We start from the raw sequence: 18,920 nt of genomic DNA on the forward strand, positions 1-18,920 counted from the left end.
GCGTATGCATAGGTTGACAACTTACGGCTTTAGATTATGGCCGTTTCGGTTGGAAGATAAAACATGGGAGCAGTAGAATAACATCAAGCATCAGGCTGCTTCGAGGCGGCTCAGCCAGCCAGCCAGCTGCTTGCTGTTGCCAAGTGTCGTCGCGCGCACCCCAGCGGCTGGCGCACGACAGAGGAATGAACTGAATTTCCCGGGGAACTGTACATAATATCGAGCAAATATTTTGAAATTCCGGAGTTCCCCGTGATGGCTACTCTATCCACATCATATTCTGCTTTCCAGAAATGGCAGATGGTGCAACGGTACCATGACGCCCATCAGGGATTCTAGAGTGTAGATGATACCGCGGAATACATACAGGGCACCTATGAGCACCCAAGGCAAACTTCCAGGTTCCAGCACGGCATGACAGAAATGAATGCACTACAGAAGAAGGATGGCAAACATTCCATGGCAAAATGCTCAACTGGTTCCCCACAAAACGACGTCTCGGAAAAATCAAGCGCCGAGTTCCACAGGATGATTATATGGAATTTGGCGCGGCTTACTGCCTTACGGGAGCGGAAAAGAAACTAGAGCAGCAGTCAAAGAGCGTAACAGCACACCAGGCGGACTGAGCTACAAAATTACAAGAAGCTTGTTACCGCAATCGAAATAAATCTGGCAACAGTAAAGAAACCCTCCCAAGGCAACAAGCCCAGGTTACTTACTTACCCAACCTTTATCTTCAGCTCAGCTGACAATTCCCCAAGGAACAAGAGATAACCTACCATTACTGTCTGTGTCTAGAGATCTTGTTATTTATTGAAACTACTGTGCATAATAAAATCCATCACTCAACTCATGCGGGATGGAATGTACTTGCCAGGAGATTATCACAGCGTGATTCGCGCACACACACGCCAGTACGCTACAGGGTGGAAAAGGGATCTTTCAAACACCCATATGTCTTTCACCAGCACCTGACACAATGATTCACAGATGCCAAACGTACATCAGGAGAATGCTTAGCCATGTAAGCCTGATCATTCGATCGTCGTAAAGGTAATAAACACACCACTGCTTGATATAACAAACAGACAAGAAAAAAAATTGACCCAAGTTTCGACAGGATTCTAATATAACTTCCGCGCGATACATCATGCAATGGGAAGGACGGGTGCAACCAAGTAATATATTTTCTCTACTTTATTTTCATGGAATTTACAGAAACAGAAAGCAGCGGAATGTCGGTAAAGTGATGTGACCCAAATGTTCAGTTACCTGGCCTTAAGCAGCTATCAAATTAGATACATTGGGTTCAGGAAGTGAAACATACTTGCCTAATAAGGTGGATTTCGATCAGTTTTAGTCAATCTAGTAAAGCTCGCATGGTAATAACAATTGGGGCAGACAATTAAATCATAAACTAGTCATTAACTGATACTTGGCTAAATACAGTAGTTTTCAAAATCATGAACTAGTTACTAGCTAGTATTTGGTCAAATATGGTATTTTTTGTTCAGCGTCTATCTATATTCTGGCCGGCAGCACGCAACCATATGGAATTTTGATCCAACCTTGACTTCATGTGTACTTAATGCCAGCAAGCAGTCAGTGGGTGACCTGTGGCCAGGTGATAGAAGTGTACAGTCTTCCTGATATTTTATCTATTGGTCTTGATCACAGAAATGTTACTTGATATTTAGGTAATGGTAGATGTACCACTAAAGCAATGTAAAGGCATGTGCAGAGGACATACTGTGGACAAAATTGCACGAGGAACTACTAACATTTCGAAAAGAAAGTACTTGAAATAATCTGACATGTTTAATTTACCTCCTTTGACTTGTCTCCTGACACAACCTCTCTTTTTGAATTATAGGCTTCAAATTTCTACAGGAAATATAATTGCAATAGTCAAGGGGTACACATACAAGGACAGAATAATATATACTGCATACCCATGGTAGCAAACAAGCCATCTACTAGTAGCACAAAAGACAAAAAAACGAGAAACAGACACAGCCTAATAATGCAGTGTGATCAAACAAAAGAAACATATGGATACCCTAATAATACAATGATTAACAAAGTAAACTTACTATTATCACTGAACCTTACGTTAGTAGACATTTTACACTGCATGGCTTTTGATGCTTAAATATTACAGATCGTTGATATTAAGTCATATCAAAATATCTGCCTTCTTCGAATGACTTAGACATCAGTGTTGTAGAAAAAAGAGAAAAGAACACATAGCATTTTCTTCAAAGGTCTTGGGGACATACCCTCTAAACTGTGTAGGCAGTCAAGCGGACTTATATACAAAGTTACAAATACAAAACACTACATGCGAACAGGGTGAAGTGGCAGTTCAATGCTACATACTATAGTTCAACATGAAACAAACTACTTGATAACAACATGGTAGCTAGACTAGAAAACTAGGTCTTGGTATCAAGAACAACAATCTGAACATCACAGCAAGTTATGGAGTTTTACAGAAAGAAGACATAAGTATCAAAAAACATATACGTCTGTCATGCGTGTTCTCAAACGAAAGAGGTGAAATATGTTCATTGGGAAAACAGAGACTAGAACTTAAATACATGATGGGCATACAAGATTGACCTATAACCTTTGGAAAAAATAATAGGTATGGACAGAAAGCCAAAAAGGTGGACTTGTTCAACATCAAGCCAGCAATTTAAAAGTAGAGAAGAGACAAAATATAGTTGAGCTGTACTGCATCACAAAAAAAAAATCTTCGAGCTTTACAGAATGAAATCTGCTTAGTGATGAACTCAAGCGTAAGCTGTACATAAGCTTTGTTAAGGTCATTCTTATCAAGAGCAATCTGCAAAATAAACAAGACTTGACCAATTACCAACTGACTTGGCTCAATCGTGACAATGCAGTATACAAATGTAAATGTTTACAAAAGATGATTTTTAGAGTTAACATAATAGAAAAACAACAGATAGCTTACCATACGAGCCTTCAAAGTTCTTATGCTTACAGCAGGCTCCACCAGTTCCCAGTGTACAGATTTCCACTTGGATTGTCTTTTCCTTATTTCATTTTTGACAGTCTGCAGAAAAAAGGAGAGGAAAGAATAAACGGCAAGCCCCACAAAAGACATTGTCTGACATCAATTCAGTAGGTGAAAGCTTACAGAATGCATAGCATCTGTCAGAGCTTTCTGGAGAGATGGTATGTCTCCTCGTGCAATAAGCTTGTTAACCTGAATCCAAGGAAAGTGAACAATGTAGAGAGAGTTATTCCACGAAATAATTCATGTCATACAAATTCCATCATACCTGGTAATATCAGTAAGCACTTCAATTTGCATTACCGCTTTGAAAATAATATAGAAGACTGGACACCATTTTCATTCGAAACTCAGAGGAAATAATCGAACTTGACTGATTAAAGAACAATTGTAAGATAGCAATAAAAGGAGGAAAATGTCTATCTCAGTAAATCATGTCATTGAAAGGAAGTCCATGACAAACTCAGAATTAACTGGGTGGGCATGCAATCGCTCTATGGCACATAGTTGAAACCACTGACAAATCATGCAACTCAACCACAAAAATATAATCAGAACCAACAACAACAAAAAAAGGCTTTAGTCCCAAACAAATTGGGGTAGGCTAGAGGTAAAACCCATAAGATCTCGCGATCAACTCATGGTTCTGGCACATGGATAGCAAGCTTCCACGCACCCCTGTCCATGGCTAGTTCTTTGGTGATACTCCAATCCTTCAGATCTCTCTTTATGGAATCCTCCCATGTCAAATTCGGTCTACCTCGACCTCTCTTGACATTATCAGAACGCTTTAGCCGTCCGCTATGCACTGGAGCTTCTGGAGGCCTGCGCTGAATATGCCCAAACCATCTCTGACGATGTTGGACAAGCTTCTCTTCAATCGGTGCTAACCCAACTCTCTCGTAAAAAACATAATCAGAACCAAGGTTGTTATTATAACTAGCTAATTGCCCCATGCGTTGCTACAGATTTCACCAATATATTCATGCTAAAAACAAACCTGTTTCATTTTGAATAATAGTTGTCTGTTTGAATGCTTACACTTCTACAAATGATTTCTTGGGTTTGTTGAAGTTACAGAGGTTGTTCAGTTTGTTAAGGAAATAAAGGAAAGAACTATGAGAATATCATGAGGTTGTTTAGCGTGAGAACATTGGGCCTACATGTTAGTGCCGAATATTTGGAAGGAGAGGGACTGTGGTTTTGTGGATGGGGGAGGTGAGAAAAGGGGCGGTATGACACCAGCAGGCACTCACCACTAACTCCCATTTAAAGTAAAGATAAATAGTACAGTGTATTTGAAGTGTTTGGCAACTAGCACTAGAAACAAAGACCCATAACCATAAAGCCCACACATCAGTAATTTCGAAATTTGGTTCGCGAACACAACAGTTTGTAACAAATCTAGCATATATTGATATGGATCTATGTAGGAGAAATGGGAAAGCAGACAGATGTTTATACAGAGCATTCAAATGCAGTAATACTTGGTTGTCCCCTTAGCAGTGATTTTCTCTGGTAAGGATTCTGCAGTGTGATTTTACTTGTTTGGGTTTCATACTAATATTTTGCAAGTAACAACTCTCATGATCTCATCTTCCCTTATTAGATCACCAACCATGAAAACCTTAAACCCATGCCAATATAAGACGTTTTAGATCACTAAAGAGTGATCTAAAAAGTCTTATATTAGTTTACAGAGGGAATACAACTTAGTTCCATGTAATGAATGTGTCTTACCTCCTTGTATATTTAAACGCTTGCTCCTGGAACTGTTTTTTGTTATATCCGATTTTCTTCCTCAACCTTGACACAGTAAATGCATTCATGAACTGTCAAGTAAAAAACCCAACAACTCAGCAAATGATTCATGACAGACGGTAGCACAAAAGAAAAACAGCATTAATTAAGTCAAATATCTTATGATCAACACAGGGAGCAAGCAAATACAAGAAAGAGATTATTGATGAGGATGAAAAGTAAGCAATATATCCATCAGTAAAAGGCCCAAACGGTTTCCTCCTATGTGGTATTGCACCATTATTGTAATATGGAAATTTAAAATAGAAAAGAACACAGTAACATGCACCTATATCAAAGGGTATATCAAAATCAACTCTAAAAGTATGATAAATACCTCATGTGTCTTCTATTCACACGAAAATAAAAACTATTGTGACTTGGTTCTCTCAATGTTGGTGCATTGGTGCCAATGCAGTCAACAACCAATGTGCTCCCAGCAATGGAAAGTAACCTCTTAGATTTCTAAACATGAAGGGTAACAGTACTCAAATTTGTCTCCAGATAACAAAGGTTGAAATATTGAAACAAGGAAAAAAATGGAACTTCATTTCTCGTTGCAGCAGTTTTCCCAGTCAAGAAAGCCAGTACCTGCAGAATAACATCCTCTTTTGTTCTACTCCAGCCACTTGGTGTAAACAATCTAAGTCAAAAAATAATAGTTATGAACTTATGATGATGATAAAGATTTTATCATGCACTGGGGAAGTTTGTTATGGGGCATTCAATAAAGGAACTGTGAGTTTGAACCTTAGGCATCAATTTTAAATGGCCAGTTCTGGACAACTAACAGATGGATCGGTTTTGCGAAGAAAAATCTCCCCACAGCAACCAGAGAGGGCATTGAATACCATATACATAATGATCTAAGGCAAATTAATTATAGAGAGTGAACATCTGCACTGGAATTCAACCTTTTCCAAAGTGGGATAGGTTCCGGGGCACGGTATGGCTGAAAAACAAAACCAGGGCTCGGCATGTCAACTTTCAAAGCAACCTGCACATACATATACACAGAGCCACTGCAGTTAACAGAATACTCCTCCAACTTAAGAAGAATCAAAATGGCAAATTAATGCCCTCACACCTTGCAACCACCAAAAGAAACGCCTTCGGACAGGGATGGTGGTTTTGGGGCTGCTCCTGCTCCTGCTCCTGACGACATTGATCTTGCATGATTTAGGTGGACTACAAGCTCTAGAACCTGCAGAAATGCAACCAACGTGAATTTGTAAACCGAATCGAATATCGGACATTGTAGGCAAAAACGTTGCAGATTCACCAAAAAAGCGAACTTGAGTACTCGAACCTGCGCGGCGTGGACATGCGACGGCCCTCCAAACTTGCCAGAAATCACGCCGCCGCCATTGTATGTTAAGCTTGCAAAGCCTAAAGATTAAAGGCACCCACCAATAAAATAACTGAAATGAAGCTCGGAGGGGAACTGAAAGGGGGAAACCATATCAGTAGCTCACCTTCTTACGCATGTGTTCGCGTGGATCGGAGCGAAAGGCCGGGAAACGGTGGCATGGTGATCTCTGCAACGGAAGCGGGAAGGAGAAGGGTAAGAATTATCGGATTCACACTGTGGAGAGCGAGATCTAGACCGAACGGGAAATGGAGGAGGAGGACACGAGGGGGTTACGGCGGCGGCGGTGGAGGCAGGTGGAGAGGCCGGTGGAGGCGGCGGGCCAGCGACTGGCCGAGGCGGGCCAGAGACATCGGCGGGGTTTCTTCTCCGCGCCGGCGCCGGCGACGGGGATTGGGGAGGTGCGAGGAGCGGGACGGAAGTGGGCGGCGAGGGTTTAGGAAGGGGAGAGGGAATTAACTGACAGAACGATAAGCCACTAGTCACTAGATATGATCAACTGATTTCGTCCCTCCATTGTGAAATCAACGGCTGGGATGCAATCATGCAAACGAATTGTTTGCTTGACATGCTTGGTACTTGAATAAAGGCCTCATTGGTTCACTGTAAAAGGCCTCTTTGATTTAAGGACAGGACTAGCGAGCAAGCGTGTGCTCGCTAGCCTTAGAGTGCTGAGTAAAAAAGGAAATGGACCAATCGTGCGTCCGCTATTTGCAACCATTGCATTGACTTCAATTGATATCCAGAGGGGCGCTATTTGAGCTTTATAAAGTGTGCGCACTCACCCCTCATATCCATTCCCCTCTGCGGCGATGGAATCGGCGGGCGGTTGCTGGCGGTGCTCGAAGGCTTCGCGGCAAGGGCGACAAATCGAAGCTGAGCGCCCATTTTGCATACTCCTCGTGTATCCTCTGTTTCTATTTCTCAGCGTCGTTTGCCGTTCCCCTCATCGGCGCACATGATTTTGTGGAGGAGAGAGGTCTTGGGGTCCTGGTAGGCAATGGGATTCGCTCGACACGGTCGATTTTTAATGGAGCGGTTGTAGTAGTTGTTCGCGTGGGGCAATTTTGGGAATGGAATATTGTGTTTTCTTGGTGTGCAAGGGGGGTGTTACACATCCAGCGCTTTTTCGACAACGTGTTCATGTGATTTCTTTGGAGGGGGTTGAGCGAGTGATGAAGTTTCTTGGCTAATTTTGGGGGATGGAGTTTTTGTGGTGATTTTTTGGGGACATATTTTGAAAAGAATAAAACTAATTAACACCAACCCTTTCACTTTTGCTGTATGATGATGTGCCATTTTTTTACTGGTATGATGTAGCAAACTGACTAGATGATTTTGGGTCCATTCCTGTTTTTTAGTTACCCTCTTGCTGCAATAATACGTTGTCTAGATAAATTTTCCCAAACAGCACACAAATCCCTGCCAAATAATGTTACATAAATTACCTGTAAACTTTACAAAGGAATGGACCCAAAATCACAGGTACTCCCTCTCTATCGCAGGTACTCCCTCTGTAAACTTTACAAAGGGAGTACTAGGCATGCAGCTTTAATTTTCCAGGGGAGTTGTTTTTGGATTTACCACGGCAGTTGCGTTGGATTTCACCAGGGATTTTACCAGGGATGACCAGGGAGGCAAATTACCAGGCATAATTTACAAATATCTTGTTCTATACACAATTACCATTGTTGTACGCAAGTTACCAGGCCTGTATATAGCAAAATTACCATAACTCATGTATATTAGTCATCATGTACATGAAAGCGCAGCTACCATTTTTGTTTTGTTGTACTGTGATTGATACTTCAAGATAAAAGAAGTTCACCAATAGTAGATAGTTTTTTTTTTATCAAATTTCATTTGTACCTATAAGGTTTTTGTATCATAGTCCCCCATGCATGTCCCTGCATTGTTATGTACTCCCTCCGTTCCTAAATACAAGTCTTTAGAGATTTGAATATGGACTACATACGGATAAATATAGACGTATTTTATAGTGTAGATTCACTCATTTTGCTTCGTATGTAGTCCATATTAGAATCTCTAAAATGACTTGTATTTAGGAACGGAGGGAGTAGAAAATAAATTTACTAGCAAAAATTACCAATACTGTATGTTCTCTGAAGTTATTGGCAATGTTCTATCAAAATTACCACAATGGAGACAAATCTGGTAACAGTAAATAAAACCACCAAATGCAGTATGCCCAAGTTGCTTCGCTAACTAATGTGGGACAAGACTTGTATCTTCAGCTGACAATTCCCCGAGGAACAAAAGAAAAACCTGTCTACATAAGCATGTCTGTAGATCTTCGTTAGACAATCAGTTAAGACAGGCAAAAAAGGGCGGCAGGGCAAAATATTTATTCAAACTGCTGTGCATAACAAAAGCCATCCTTCAGCTCATTCAGGAAGGAACCAAGAGATTATCACAATGTGATTCGCCCACACAAACGCCAGTATGCTCCAGGGTGGAAAAGGGATCTTTCAAACACCCATATGTCTTTCACCAGTACCTACACAATGATTTGCAGATGCCAAACATACATCAGGAGATTGTTTTGCCATGCAAGCCCAACTGTTCGACTGTCGTAGAGGTATTACTTAGTACTCCCAATAAAATTATATTACAGATATCGGTAAAGCAGTGGGATGTAGGTAAAGGTAATGCCCCCCAATGTTCAAATACCTGGCTGTAAGCAGCTATTTAATATAAAGACATCGATTTACAGGTTATTATATCAAACTAGATACTTCAGGAAGCACACTTGCCTAATAAGGTCGCATAGCAATCACAATTGTGATGGACAACAAAATCATGGACTAGTTATTGACTGGTACTTGGCCAAATACAGTAATTTTCCAAATCATGAACTATTACTAGCTACTCCCTCCATTCCATAATTCTTGTCGTGGTTTTAGTTCAAATTATGGAACGGAGGGAGTAGTACATGGCTAAATACGGTAGTTTCCGTTCAGCATCAATCTGTATTCTGGCTTCCAGCATGCTAACGATATGGAATGTTGATCCTGCTTTGACTCATGTGTACTTAATGTCAGCAAGCGGTCGGTGGACAACTAGTGGCCAGAAGATAAAGGTGTACACTCTTCCTGATATTTTACCCTTTCGTCTTGATCACAGAAAGGTGACATGATATTAAGGTAATGATAGATGTACCACTAAAGCAATGTAAAGAGCATGTGCAGACATATTGTGGATAAAACTGGCAAATTGCACGAGGAACTATTAACGTTTCAAAAATAAAGTGCAAGCCATTTGAGGGCAAAGCCATATGCTTATGCTTTTAATATCACATATTTTACACCAAATTTCGAAATAATGTGACATTTAATTTACCTCCTTTGACTTGTCCCCTGACACAACCTCTCCTTTTGAATTATAGGCTTCAAATTTCTACAGGAAATATAATTGAAATGGTTAAGGGTGCTGCATACTAGTTCAACATGAAACAAAATACTTGGTAACAATATGGTAGCTAGACTAGAATACAAGGTCTTAGTATCAACTACAACAGTCTGAACATCATAGCAAGTAATGGAGTTTAGAGAAAGAAGACATAAATATCAAAACATACACGTCTGACATGTGTGTTCTCAAAAGAAGAGGTGAATATGTTCATTGTGAAGACATAGACTAGAACTTAAATACATGCTGGACATACAAGATTGACCTAACCTTTGGAAAAAATAATAGGTATGGATAGAAAGCCAAAAAGATGAATTTGTTCAACATCCAGTCAGCAATTTAAAAGTAAGGAGGGAACAAAATATAGTTGAGTTGTACTGCATCACATAAAAACTTGAACTTTACAGAATGAAACCTGCTTAGTGACGAACTCAAGCGTAAGCTGTATGAAAGCTTTGTCAAGGTCATTCTTATCAAGACCAATCTGCAAAATAAAAAGAGTTGACCAGTTACCAACTGGCTTGGTTCAATCGTGACAATACATCATACAGATGTAAATGTACGAAAAAGATGACTTTTAGAGCTAACAGGATAGAAAAACAACAGATAGCTTACCATACGAGCCCTCAAAGTTTTTATGCTTACAGCAGGCTCCACCAATTCCAAGTGTACAGATTTCCACTTGGATTCTCTTCTCTTTATTTCATTTTTAACAATCTTCAGGAAAAGGAAGAGAGTAAAGAATGAACACCAAAGCCCCGCACAAGACATTATCTGACATCAATTCAGTAGGTGAAAGCTTACAGAATGCATCCTGTCCGTCAGAGCTTTCCGGAGAGATGATGTGTCTCCTTGTGCCATAAGCTTGTTAACCTGGATCCAAGAAAAGGGAACAATGTAGACAGGGTTATTCCATGAACTAATTCATGTCATGCAAATCCCGTCATGCCTAGAAATATCAGTAAGCACTTCAATTTGCATTAGGGCTTTTAAATAATACTCCCTCCATCCCTTTATGTAAGGTACTAAGACGTATTATTTTTGGCGAGCTGACCAAAGCATGGAAATATAGAGAATTCAGGACGAAATTGCCATTGGCTAATTCGGTGGTTAGCAGCAGGTAAATCAATTAGGTGGACCGGATCCAGCAATTTGATCGTGTGTGCAGAATTCCTGCTCGCCTTGCATGCCCATGCACACGGTAAAGATTAGACGCGCAGATTTTCTTCCTAACTAACGATTCGAAGGTTGGCTCGCATGATCTTCTTTCCCAAATAACGGCTAGAGATATGTTTTCTAACTGATTCTTACATGAGATTGGCTTGTACGTGATTTTTATTCTAGGTGAGGTTGGCCTGTATGGTGTGGTAGAAAGGTAAAAGCTGAATTCTGGGGAATTAGAAGAATTATACCTTGCATTGTTAAATTTTAGCAAAAAATAAATACACCTTATATAAAGGAACAGAGGGAGTATAGAAGGCTGGACACCATATTCTTTCAAAACCCAGAAGAAATAATCGTACATAACTGATTAAAGAAGAAATCTTAGGTGGAAATAGAAGGAAGAAATATTTTTATCTCAGTAAATCACGTCACTGGAAGGTAGTCCATGACAAACTAAGAATTAAACTGGGTGGACATGCAATCGATGTCCAACATCGTCTGAGATGGTTTGGGCATATTCAGCGCAGGCCTCCAGAAGCTCCAGTGCATAGCGGACGGCTAAAGTGTGCGGAGAATGTCAAGAGAGGGCGGGGTAGACCGAATTTGACATGGGAGGAGTCCGTTAAGAGAGACCTGAAGGATTGGAGTATCACCAAAGAGCTAGCTATGGACAGGGGTGCCTGGAAACTTGCTATCCATGTACCAGAACCATGAGTTGGTTGCGAGATCTTATGGGTTTCACCTGTAGCCATGAGTATTTTTTAAGCAATCGATGTATGGCAGATAGTTGAAACCATTGTGACAAATCATGCAACTCATCCACAAAAAATATAATCAGAACCAAGGTTGTTATTATAAATAGCTAATTGCCCCATGCGTTGCTACAGATTTCACAAATATATTCATGCTTAAAAAATAAACCTGTTTCATTTAGAATAGTAATTGTCCGTTTCAATTCTTACACTTTACAAATGATTTCCTGGGTTTGTTGAAGTTGCATAGGTTGCTCAGTTTGTTAAGGAAATAAAGGAAAGAACTATGAGATGGTCATGAGGTCATATAGCATGAGGACATTGGGCCTACATGTCGCTGCTGAATATTTGGAAGGAGGACTGTAGATTCGTGGATGCAGGATGTGAGGAAAGGAGGGGTGTGACACCACCAGGCACTCACCACTAACTCCCATTTAAAGTAAAGATAAATAGTACAGTGTATTTGAAGTGTTTGGCAACTAGCATTAGGAACAAAGACCCATAACCATAAAGCCTACAGATCAGTAATTTCGACAGTTGGTTCCCAAGCACAATTGTTCATACCAAATCTAGCATATATTGATATGGATCTATGTAGGTGAAATGGGATTGCAGACAGATGTTTATACAGAGCATTCAAATGCAACAATACTTGGTAGTCCCCTTAGAAATGATTTTCTCTGGTAAGGATTCTGCAGTGTGATTTTACTTATTAGATCACCAATATTTTGCTAGTAACAACTCTCATGATCTCATCTTCCCTTATTAGATCACCAATCATGAAAACCTTAAACCCATGGCAATGCAACCTAACTCCTTAAAATTTGTACAACTTAATTCCATGTAATGAATGTGTCATACCTCCTTGTATATATTAAACGCTTGATCGTAGAATTGTTTTTTGGTATATCCGGTTTTCTTCCTCAACCTTGACACAGCATATGCATTCTTCATCTGTCAAGTAAAAAACCCAACTACTCAACACATGATTCACGACAGACGGTAGCACAAAAGAAAAACTGCATTAATTAAGTCAAATATCTTAAGATCAACACAGGGAGCAAGCAAATACTAGAAAGAGATTATTGATGAGGATCAAAAGTAGGAAACATATCCATCAGTAAAAGGCCAAACCGGTTTCCTCCTATGTAGTACTCCCTCCATTCCACAATGTAGTGCTTCCTCTATCCCCGTGCTTCAACTTTGACCGTAAATTTAACTACCAAGACCGATTGCGGCGGGAGCAAAAATTATATCAGTGAATTCGTATTCGAAAGAAGTTTTCAGTTATATATTTTTTTCTCCCGCCGCAGTTGGTCTCGTTGGTTAAATTTATGGTCAAAGTTGGACCTTGGAAAGCGCGGACGCACTATTTTGGAATGGAGGGAGTATTACACATCATTATTGTAACATGGAAATTTTAAAATAGAAAAGAACACAGTAGCATGCACCTGTATCCAAGAGTATATCATGAGTTATGGTAACTATCTCATGTCTTTCTATTCTCATGTAAGAATTATTCTGACTGGTAATTAAACATGCAGTAGTGAACTTGGTTGTCTCAATGTTGGCGCATTGGTGTCAATGCAGTCAAAAACCAATGCGCTCCCAACAATGAGAAGTAACATCTTAGATTTCTAAACATGTAGGGTAACAGTACTGAAATTAGTTTCAAGATAACAAATTTTGAAATATTGTACTCCCTCCGTCCCGAAATACTTGTCATCAAAATGAATAAAAGGGGATGTATCTAGACGTATTTTAGTTTTAGATACATCCCTTTTTATCCATTTTGATGACAAGTATTTTCGGACGGAGGGAGTAACAAGTTAAAAATGGAACCCGATTTCTCATTACAGCAGTTTCCCAGGACAAAAAAGTTGGTACCTCCAGAATAACATCCTCCTTTGTTCTAGTCCAGCCACTTCGTGTAAACAATCTAAGTCAAAGAAAAATTAGTTATGATGATGAAGATTTAACCATGCATTGGGCAGTTTGTTATGGGGCATTCAATTAAACTGAGTTTGAACCTTAGGCATCAATTTTAAATGGTCAGTCCTGGACAACTAATAGATGGATCGGTTTTGCGAAGAAAAACCTCCTCACAGCAACCAGAGAGGTCATTGACTACCATATACATAATGATCTATGAGAAATGAATTACAGAGAGTCAATATCTGCACTGGAATTTAACCTTTTCCAAAACGGGATAGGTTCCCGGACACAGTATGGCTCATAAACAAAACCAGGGCTCATCGTGAAAACTTTCAAACCAACCTGCACATACATATACACAGAGGCACTACAGTTAACAGAATACTTGTCCAACTTTAAAAGAATCAAAATGGAAAATCAATGTGCTTGCACCTTTTTAGCATGGACAGGAACGCCTTTGGACACTGACGGTGGCGTCACCGGTGCTCCTGATGGCGTTGGCCCTGCCGGTGCCGGTGCCACAGCTCCTGAAGACATTTGTCTTGCATGATTTAGGTGAACTACAAGCTCCAGAACCTGCAGAAATGCAACCAACGCGAATTTGTAACCCAAATCAAGTATCAGACCTTGTAGGAAAAGACGTTATGGATTCACCAAAAAAGTGAACTTCAGTACACAAACCTGCACAGCGTGGAGAGGCGACGGACCTCCAAACTTGCCAGCAATCAAGCCGCCGCCATTGTATGTTAAGCTTGAAAACCCTAAAGATTAAACGCACACAAAAAAATCACTGAAATGAAGCCCGTGGAGGAGCTGGAAGATGGGGGAAACAAACAGCAGGCAGCCATATCAGTCGCTCACCTCTTGCAGATGTATTCGCGTGGATCAGAGCTAAAGAACGGGAAACGGCGGCATGGTGGTCTCTGCAACGGGAGCGAGAAGGAAGGGGGTAAGAATTATCGGATTCACATTGCGGAGAGCGAGATCTAGACCGGACGGGGAATGGAGGGGGAGGACGCGAGGGGTTACGTCAGCGGCGCTGCAGGCAGGTGGAGAGGCCGGTGGAGGCGGCGGACCAGCGACTGGCCGAGGCGGGCCAGAGACATCGGCGAAGTTTCTTCTCCGCGACGGCGCCGGCGCCGGCGACGGGGGTGGGAAGGTGCGAGGAGCGGGACGGAACTGGGCGGCGAGGGTTTAGGAAGGGGCGAGAGAATGAACTGACAGAACGGCGGAACCACTTGATATGATCAACTGATTTCGTCCCTCCGTTGCCAAATCAACGGCTGGAATGCAAGTAGTAATTGTTTCCCTTGGTATACACTCGCATCTTCTTCTTTCCTGCAGGGGATTTTTCTTTATTGCTTAAATAAAAACCTCTTTGGTTCACCGGATTTAAAGTACTCTCGCATGAATTTCGAATCACCGGATTCCTTCACGGGTTTTTATTTTGTGGGAAAACTTTCGATCTACTAGTATTAATCAAGTGACAATGTAGTACAAAGAACACCAGAATAATAAAGATTACATTCAGGTCCGTAGGCCACCCAGCGATGGCTAAAGCCGAGTGAAAGGATCGATATAGTTGACTAGAGGGAGGGTGAATAGGGGCAACTAACAATTTTTAGCCTTTTCTTTATCAATTTAAAGTTTGCATCAAACTAGGTTGTCTAGATATGCAACTAGGTGAGCAACATATATGATGCAACAACAACAAGCACACAAGCAAGCAAAAGATGCAACGCAATATAAGCTTGCACAAGTAAAGGTACGAAATAACCAAGAGTGGAGTCGGTGAAGACGAGGATGTGTTACCGAAGTTCCTTCCCTTTGAGGGGAAGTACGTCTCCGTTTGAGCGGTGTGGAGGCACAATGCTCCCCAAGAAGCCACTAGGGCCACCGTATTCTCCTCACGCCCTCACACAATGCGAGATGCCGTGATTCCACTATTGGTGCCCTTGGAGGCGGCGACCGAATCTTTACAAACAAGGTTAGGGCAATCTTCACAACTTAATTGGAGGCTCCCAGCGACACCACGAAGCTTCACCACAATGAACTATGGCTCCGTGGTGACCTCAACCGTCTAGGGTGCTCAAACACCCAAGAGTAACAAGATCCACTAGGGATTAGTGGGAGAATCAAAATTCTCTTGGTGGAAGTGTAGATCGGGGCCTTCTCAACCAAACCCGAGCAAATCAACAAGTTTGGTTGTCTAGGGAGAGAGATCGGGCGAAAATGAAGCTTGGAGCAATAATTGAGCTTTGGGGGAAGAGGTGAGTCAACTTTGGAGAAGAAGACCCCCTTTTAAAGGGGGGGGGGGGACAATCCAACCGTTGCCCCCCAAAACAGCCCCGCAGAGGGCGGTACTACCACAGGGGGCAGCGGTAGTACCGCTGGGACCAGCGGTACTACCGCTCCCCCTTGCAGTACTGTCGTGCAGTCTGGGAGGGCTAGCGTATGAGCAGGAGACAGACCCAGTGTGGTACTGTCGCGGTGGTAGGGCGGTACTACCGCTCTCGAGCGGTACTACCGCTTCTACTACCGCTTCATAGTGCTGCACAATCCGACACGATAGGCGACCCCCTCGAGTCGACGTGGTAGGAGCCCGGTACCGCAGCGGTACTATAGCTGAGGACCCACAGGCGGTACTACCGCTGGGACCAAATCATACTCATAAAAAAGGGAATGAAATCTCCATTGAAGCGAGAAGGCTCAGAGGGTGTGAAAAGGATGTGTACGTGTTGATTCCACCTTAGCCTTACCAAAGTGGACCCCCTCTTAATAGTACGGCTTTCCTACGACTCAAATCCACGGAAAAGAAACATAGACAAACGCCGTCTTCAATAGTCTTTGAGGGGGACAAAAATAACCCGTCTTGTGCTTAGTGATGAAACGTCTGAAATACTCAAGGCACACGATTAGTCCGCAAAAGCATTGTCATCAATCATCAAAACACCTTAGGGATAAATATGCCCTTACAATTTCCCCCTTTTTGGTGGATTGATGACAATACGATATTTGCACAAAGGGGAAAATATAGGACATAAGCAAACCCCACATCTCTAAAATATAGACGGGCTCCCCCTAGATGTGTGTGAAGGAAATATGCCCTAGAGGCAATAATAAAGTTATTATTTATTTCCTTATATCATGATAAATGTTTATTATGCATGCTAGAAATGTATTAACCGGAAACATAATACATGTGTGAATACATAGACAAACAGAGTGTCACTAGTATGCCTCTACTTGACTAGCTCGTTGATCAAAGATGGTTAAGTTTCCTAGCCATTGACATGGGTTGTCATTTGATTAATGGGGTCACATCATTAGGAGAATGATGTGATTGACATGACCCATTCCGTTAGCTTAGCAGACGATCGTTTAGTATGTTGCTATTGCTTTCTTCATGACTTATACATGTTCCTATGACTATGAGATTATGCAACTCCGGTTTACCGAAGAAACACTTTGTATGCTACCAAACGTCACAACGTAACTGGGTGATTATAAAGGTGCTCTAAAGGTGTCTCCGAAGGTACTTGTTGGGTTGGCGTATTTCGAGATTAGGATTTGTCACTCCGATTGTCGAAGAGGTATCTCTGGGCCCTCTCCGTAATACACGTCACTTAAGCCTTGCAAGCATTGCAACTAATGAGTTTGTTGTAGAATGATGTATTACAGAACGAGTAAAGAGACTTGTCGGTAACGAGATTGAACTAGATATTGAGATACCGACGATCGAATCTCGGGCAAGTAACATACCGATGACAAAGGGAACAACGTATGTTGTTATGCGGTCTGACCGATAAAGATCTTCGTAGAATATGTAGGAGCCAATATGAGCATCTAGGTTCCGCTATTGGTTATTGACCGGAGACGTGTCTCGGTCATGTCTACATAGTTCTCAAACCCATAGGGTCCGCACGCTTAACGTTACGATGACAGTTATATTATGAGTTTATATGTTTTGATGTACCGAAGGTTGTTCGGAGTCCCGGATGTGATCACGGACATGACGAGGAGTCTCGAAATGGTCGAGACATGAAGATTGATATATTGGAAGCCTATGTTTGGCTATCGGAAGTGTTCCAGGTAAAATCGGGATTTTACCGGAGTACCGGGAGGTTACCGGAACCCCCCGGGAATCAAATGGGCCTTAGTGGGCCTAGGTAGAAGAGAGGAGAGGAGGCAAGGGCTGGCCGCGCGCCCCTCCCCCCTAGTCCGAATAGGACAAGGAGAGGGGGCGGCGCCCCCCTTCCTTCCTTCTCCTCCACTCCTTCCCCCTCAAGTCCTAATCCAACTAGGAAAGGGGGGAGTCCTACGCCGAGTGGGAGTAGGACTCCTCCTGGCGCGCCCTCTCCCTTGGCCGGCCACACCCCCCTTGATCCTTTATATACGGGGGTAGGGGGCATCCTAGAGACACAACAATTGATCATTGACCTCTTAGCCGTGTGTGGTGCCCCCTTCCACCATAGTCCACCTCGATAATACTGTAGCGGTGCTTAGGCGAAGCCCTGCGTCGGTAGAACATCAACATCGTCACCACATCGTCGTGCTGACGAAACTCTCCCTCAACACTCGGCTGGATCGGAGTTCGAGGGACGTCATCGGGCTGAACGTGTGCTGAACTCGGAGGTGTCGTACGTTCGGTACTTGATCGGTCGGATCGTGAAGACGTACGACTACATCGACCGCGTTGTGCTAACGCTTCCGCTTTCGGTCTACGAGGGTACATGGAGAACACTCTCCCCTCTCGTTGCTATGCATCACCATGATCTTGCGTGTGCGTAGGAATTTTTTTGAAATTACTACGTTCCCCAACAGTGGTATCTGAGCTTGGTTTTATGCGTTGATGTTATATGCACGAGTAGAACACAAGTGAGTTGTGGGCGATATAAGTCATACTGCTTACCAGCATGTCGTACTTTGGTTCGGCGGTATTGTTGGATGAAGCGGCCCGTACCGATATTACGCGTACGCTTATGCGAGACTAGTTCTACCGACGTGCTTTGCACATAGGTGGCTGGCGGGTGTCAGTTTCTTCAACTTTAGTTGAACCGAGTGTGGCTACGTCCGGTCCTTGCGAAGGTTAAAACAACACCAACTTGACAAAATATCGTTGTGGTTTTGATGCGTAGGTAAGAACGGTTCTTGCTAAGCCCGTAGCAGCCACGTAAAACTTGCAACAACAAAGTAGAGGACGTCTAACTTGTTTTTGCAGGGCATGTTGTGATGTGATATGGTCAAGACATGATGCTAAATTTTTTTGTATGAGATGATCATGTTTTGTAACCGAGTTATCGGCAACTGGCAGGAGCCATATGGTTGTCGCTTTTATTGTATGCAATGCAATCGCCCTGTAATGCTTTACTTTATCACTAAGCGGTAGCGATAGTCGTGGAAGCATAAGATTGGCGAGACGACAACG

General features: G+C 42.2%; 1 protein-coding gene and 1 pseudogene across 1 annotated transcript; both read right to left on the minus strand.

Moving 5' to 3' along the window:
- Window positions 1-711: 711 nt before the first annotated feature.
- On the minus strand, window positions 712-6,765 carry LOC125535976 (annotated as a pseudogene).
- A 1,550-nt stretch (window positions 6,766-8,315) lies between these two features.
- On the minus strand, window positions 8,316-14,717 carry LOC125535977 (39S ribosomal protein L45, mitochondrial-like). Its single transcript, XM_048699059.1, has 12 exons — window positions 14,522-14,717; window positions 14,354-14,415; window positions 14,174-14,253; window positions 13,925-14,068; window positions 13,752-13,834; window positions 13,445-13,496; window positions 12,419-12,511; window positions 10,446-10,514; window positions 10,257-10,358; window positions 10,057-10,125; window positions 9,573-9,629; window positions 8,316-8,730 (listed from the first exon to the last, which is right to left on the minus strand). The coding sequence occupies exons 1-12, from the start codon at window positions 14,596-14,598 to the stop codon at window positions 8,644-8,646; spliced, it is 975 nt and encodes a 324-aa protein (XP_048555016.1). The 5' UTR covers window positions 14,599-14,717; the 3' UTR covers window positions 8,316-8,643.
- Between the last annotated feature and the right edge of the window lie 4,203 nt (window positions 14,718-18,920).

This window comes from Triticum urartu, chromosome 2 (genome assembly GCF_003073215.2).
Source record: "Triticum urartu cultivar G1812 chromosome 2, Tu2.1, whole genome shotgun sequence".
NCBI lineage: Eukaryota > Viridiplantae > Streptophyta > Magnoliopsida > Poales > Poaceae > Triticum > Triticum urartu.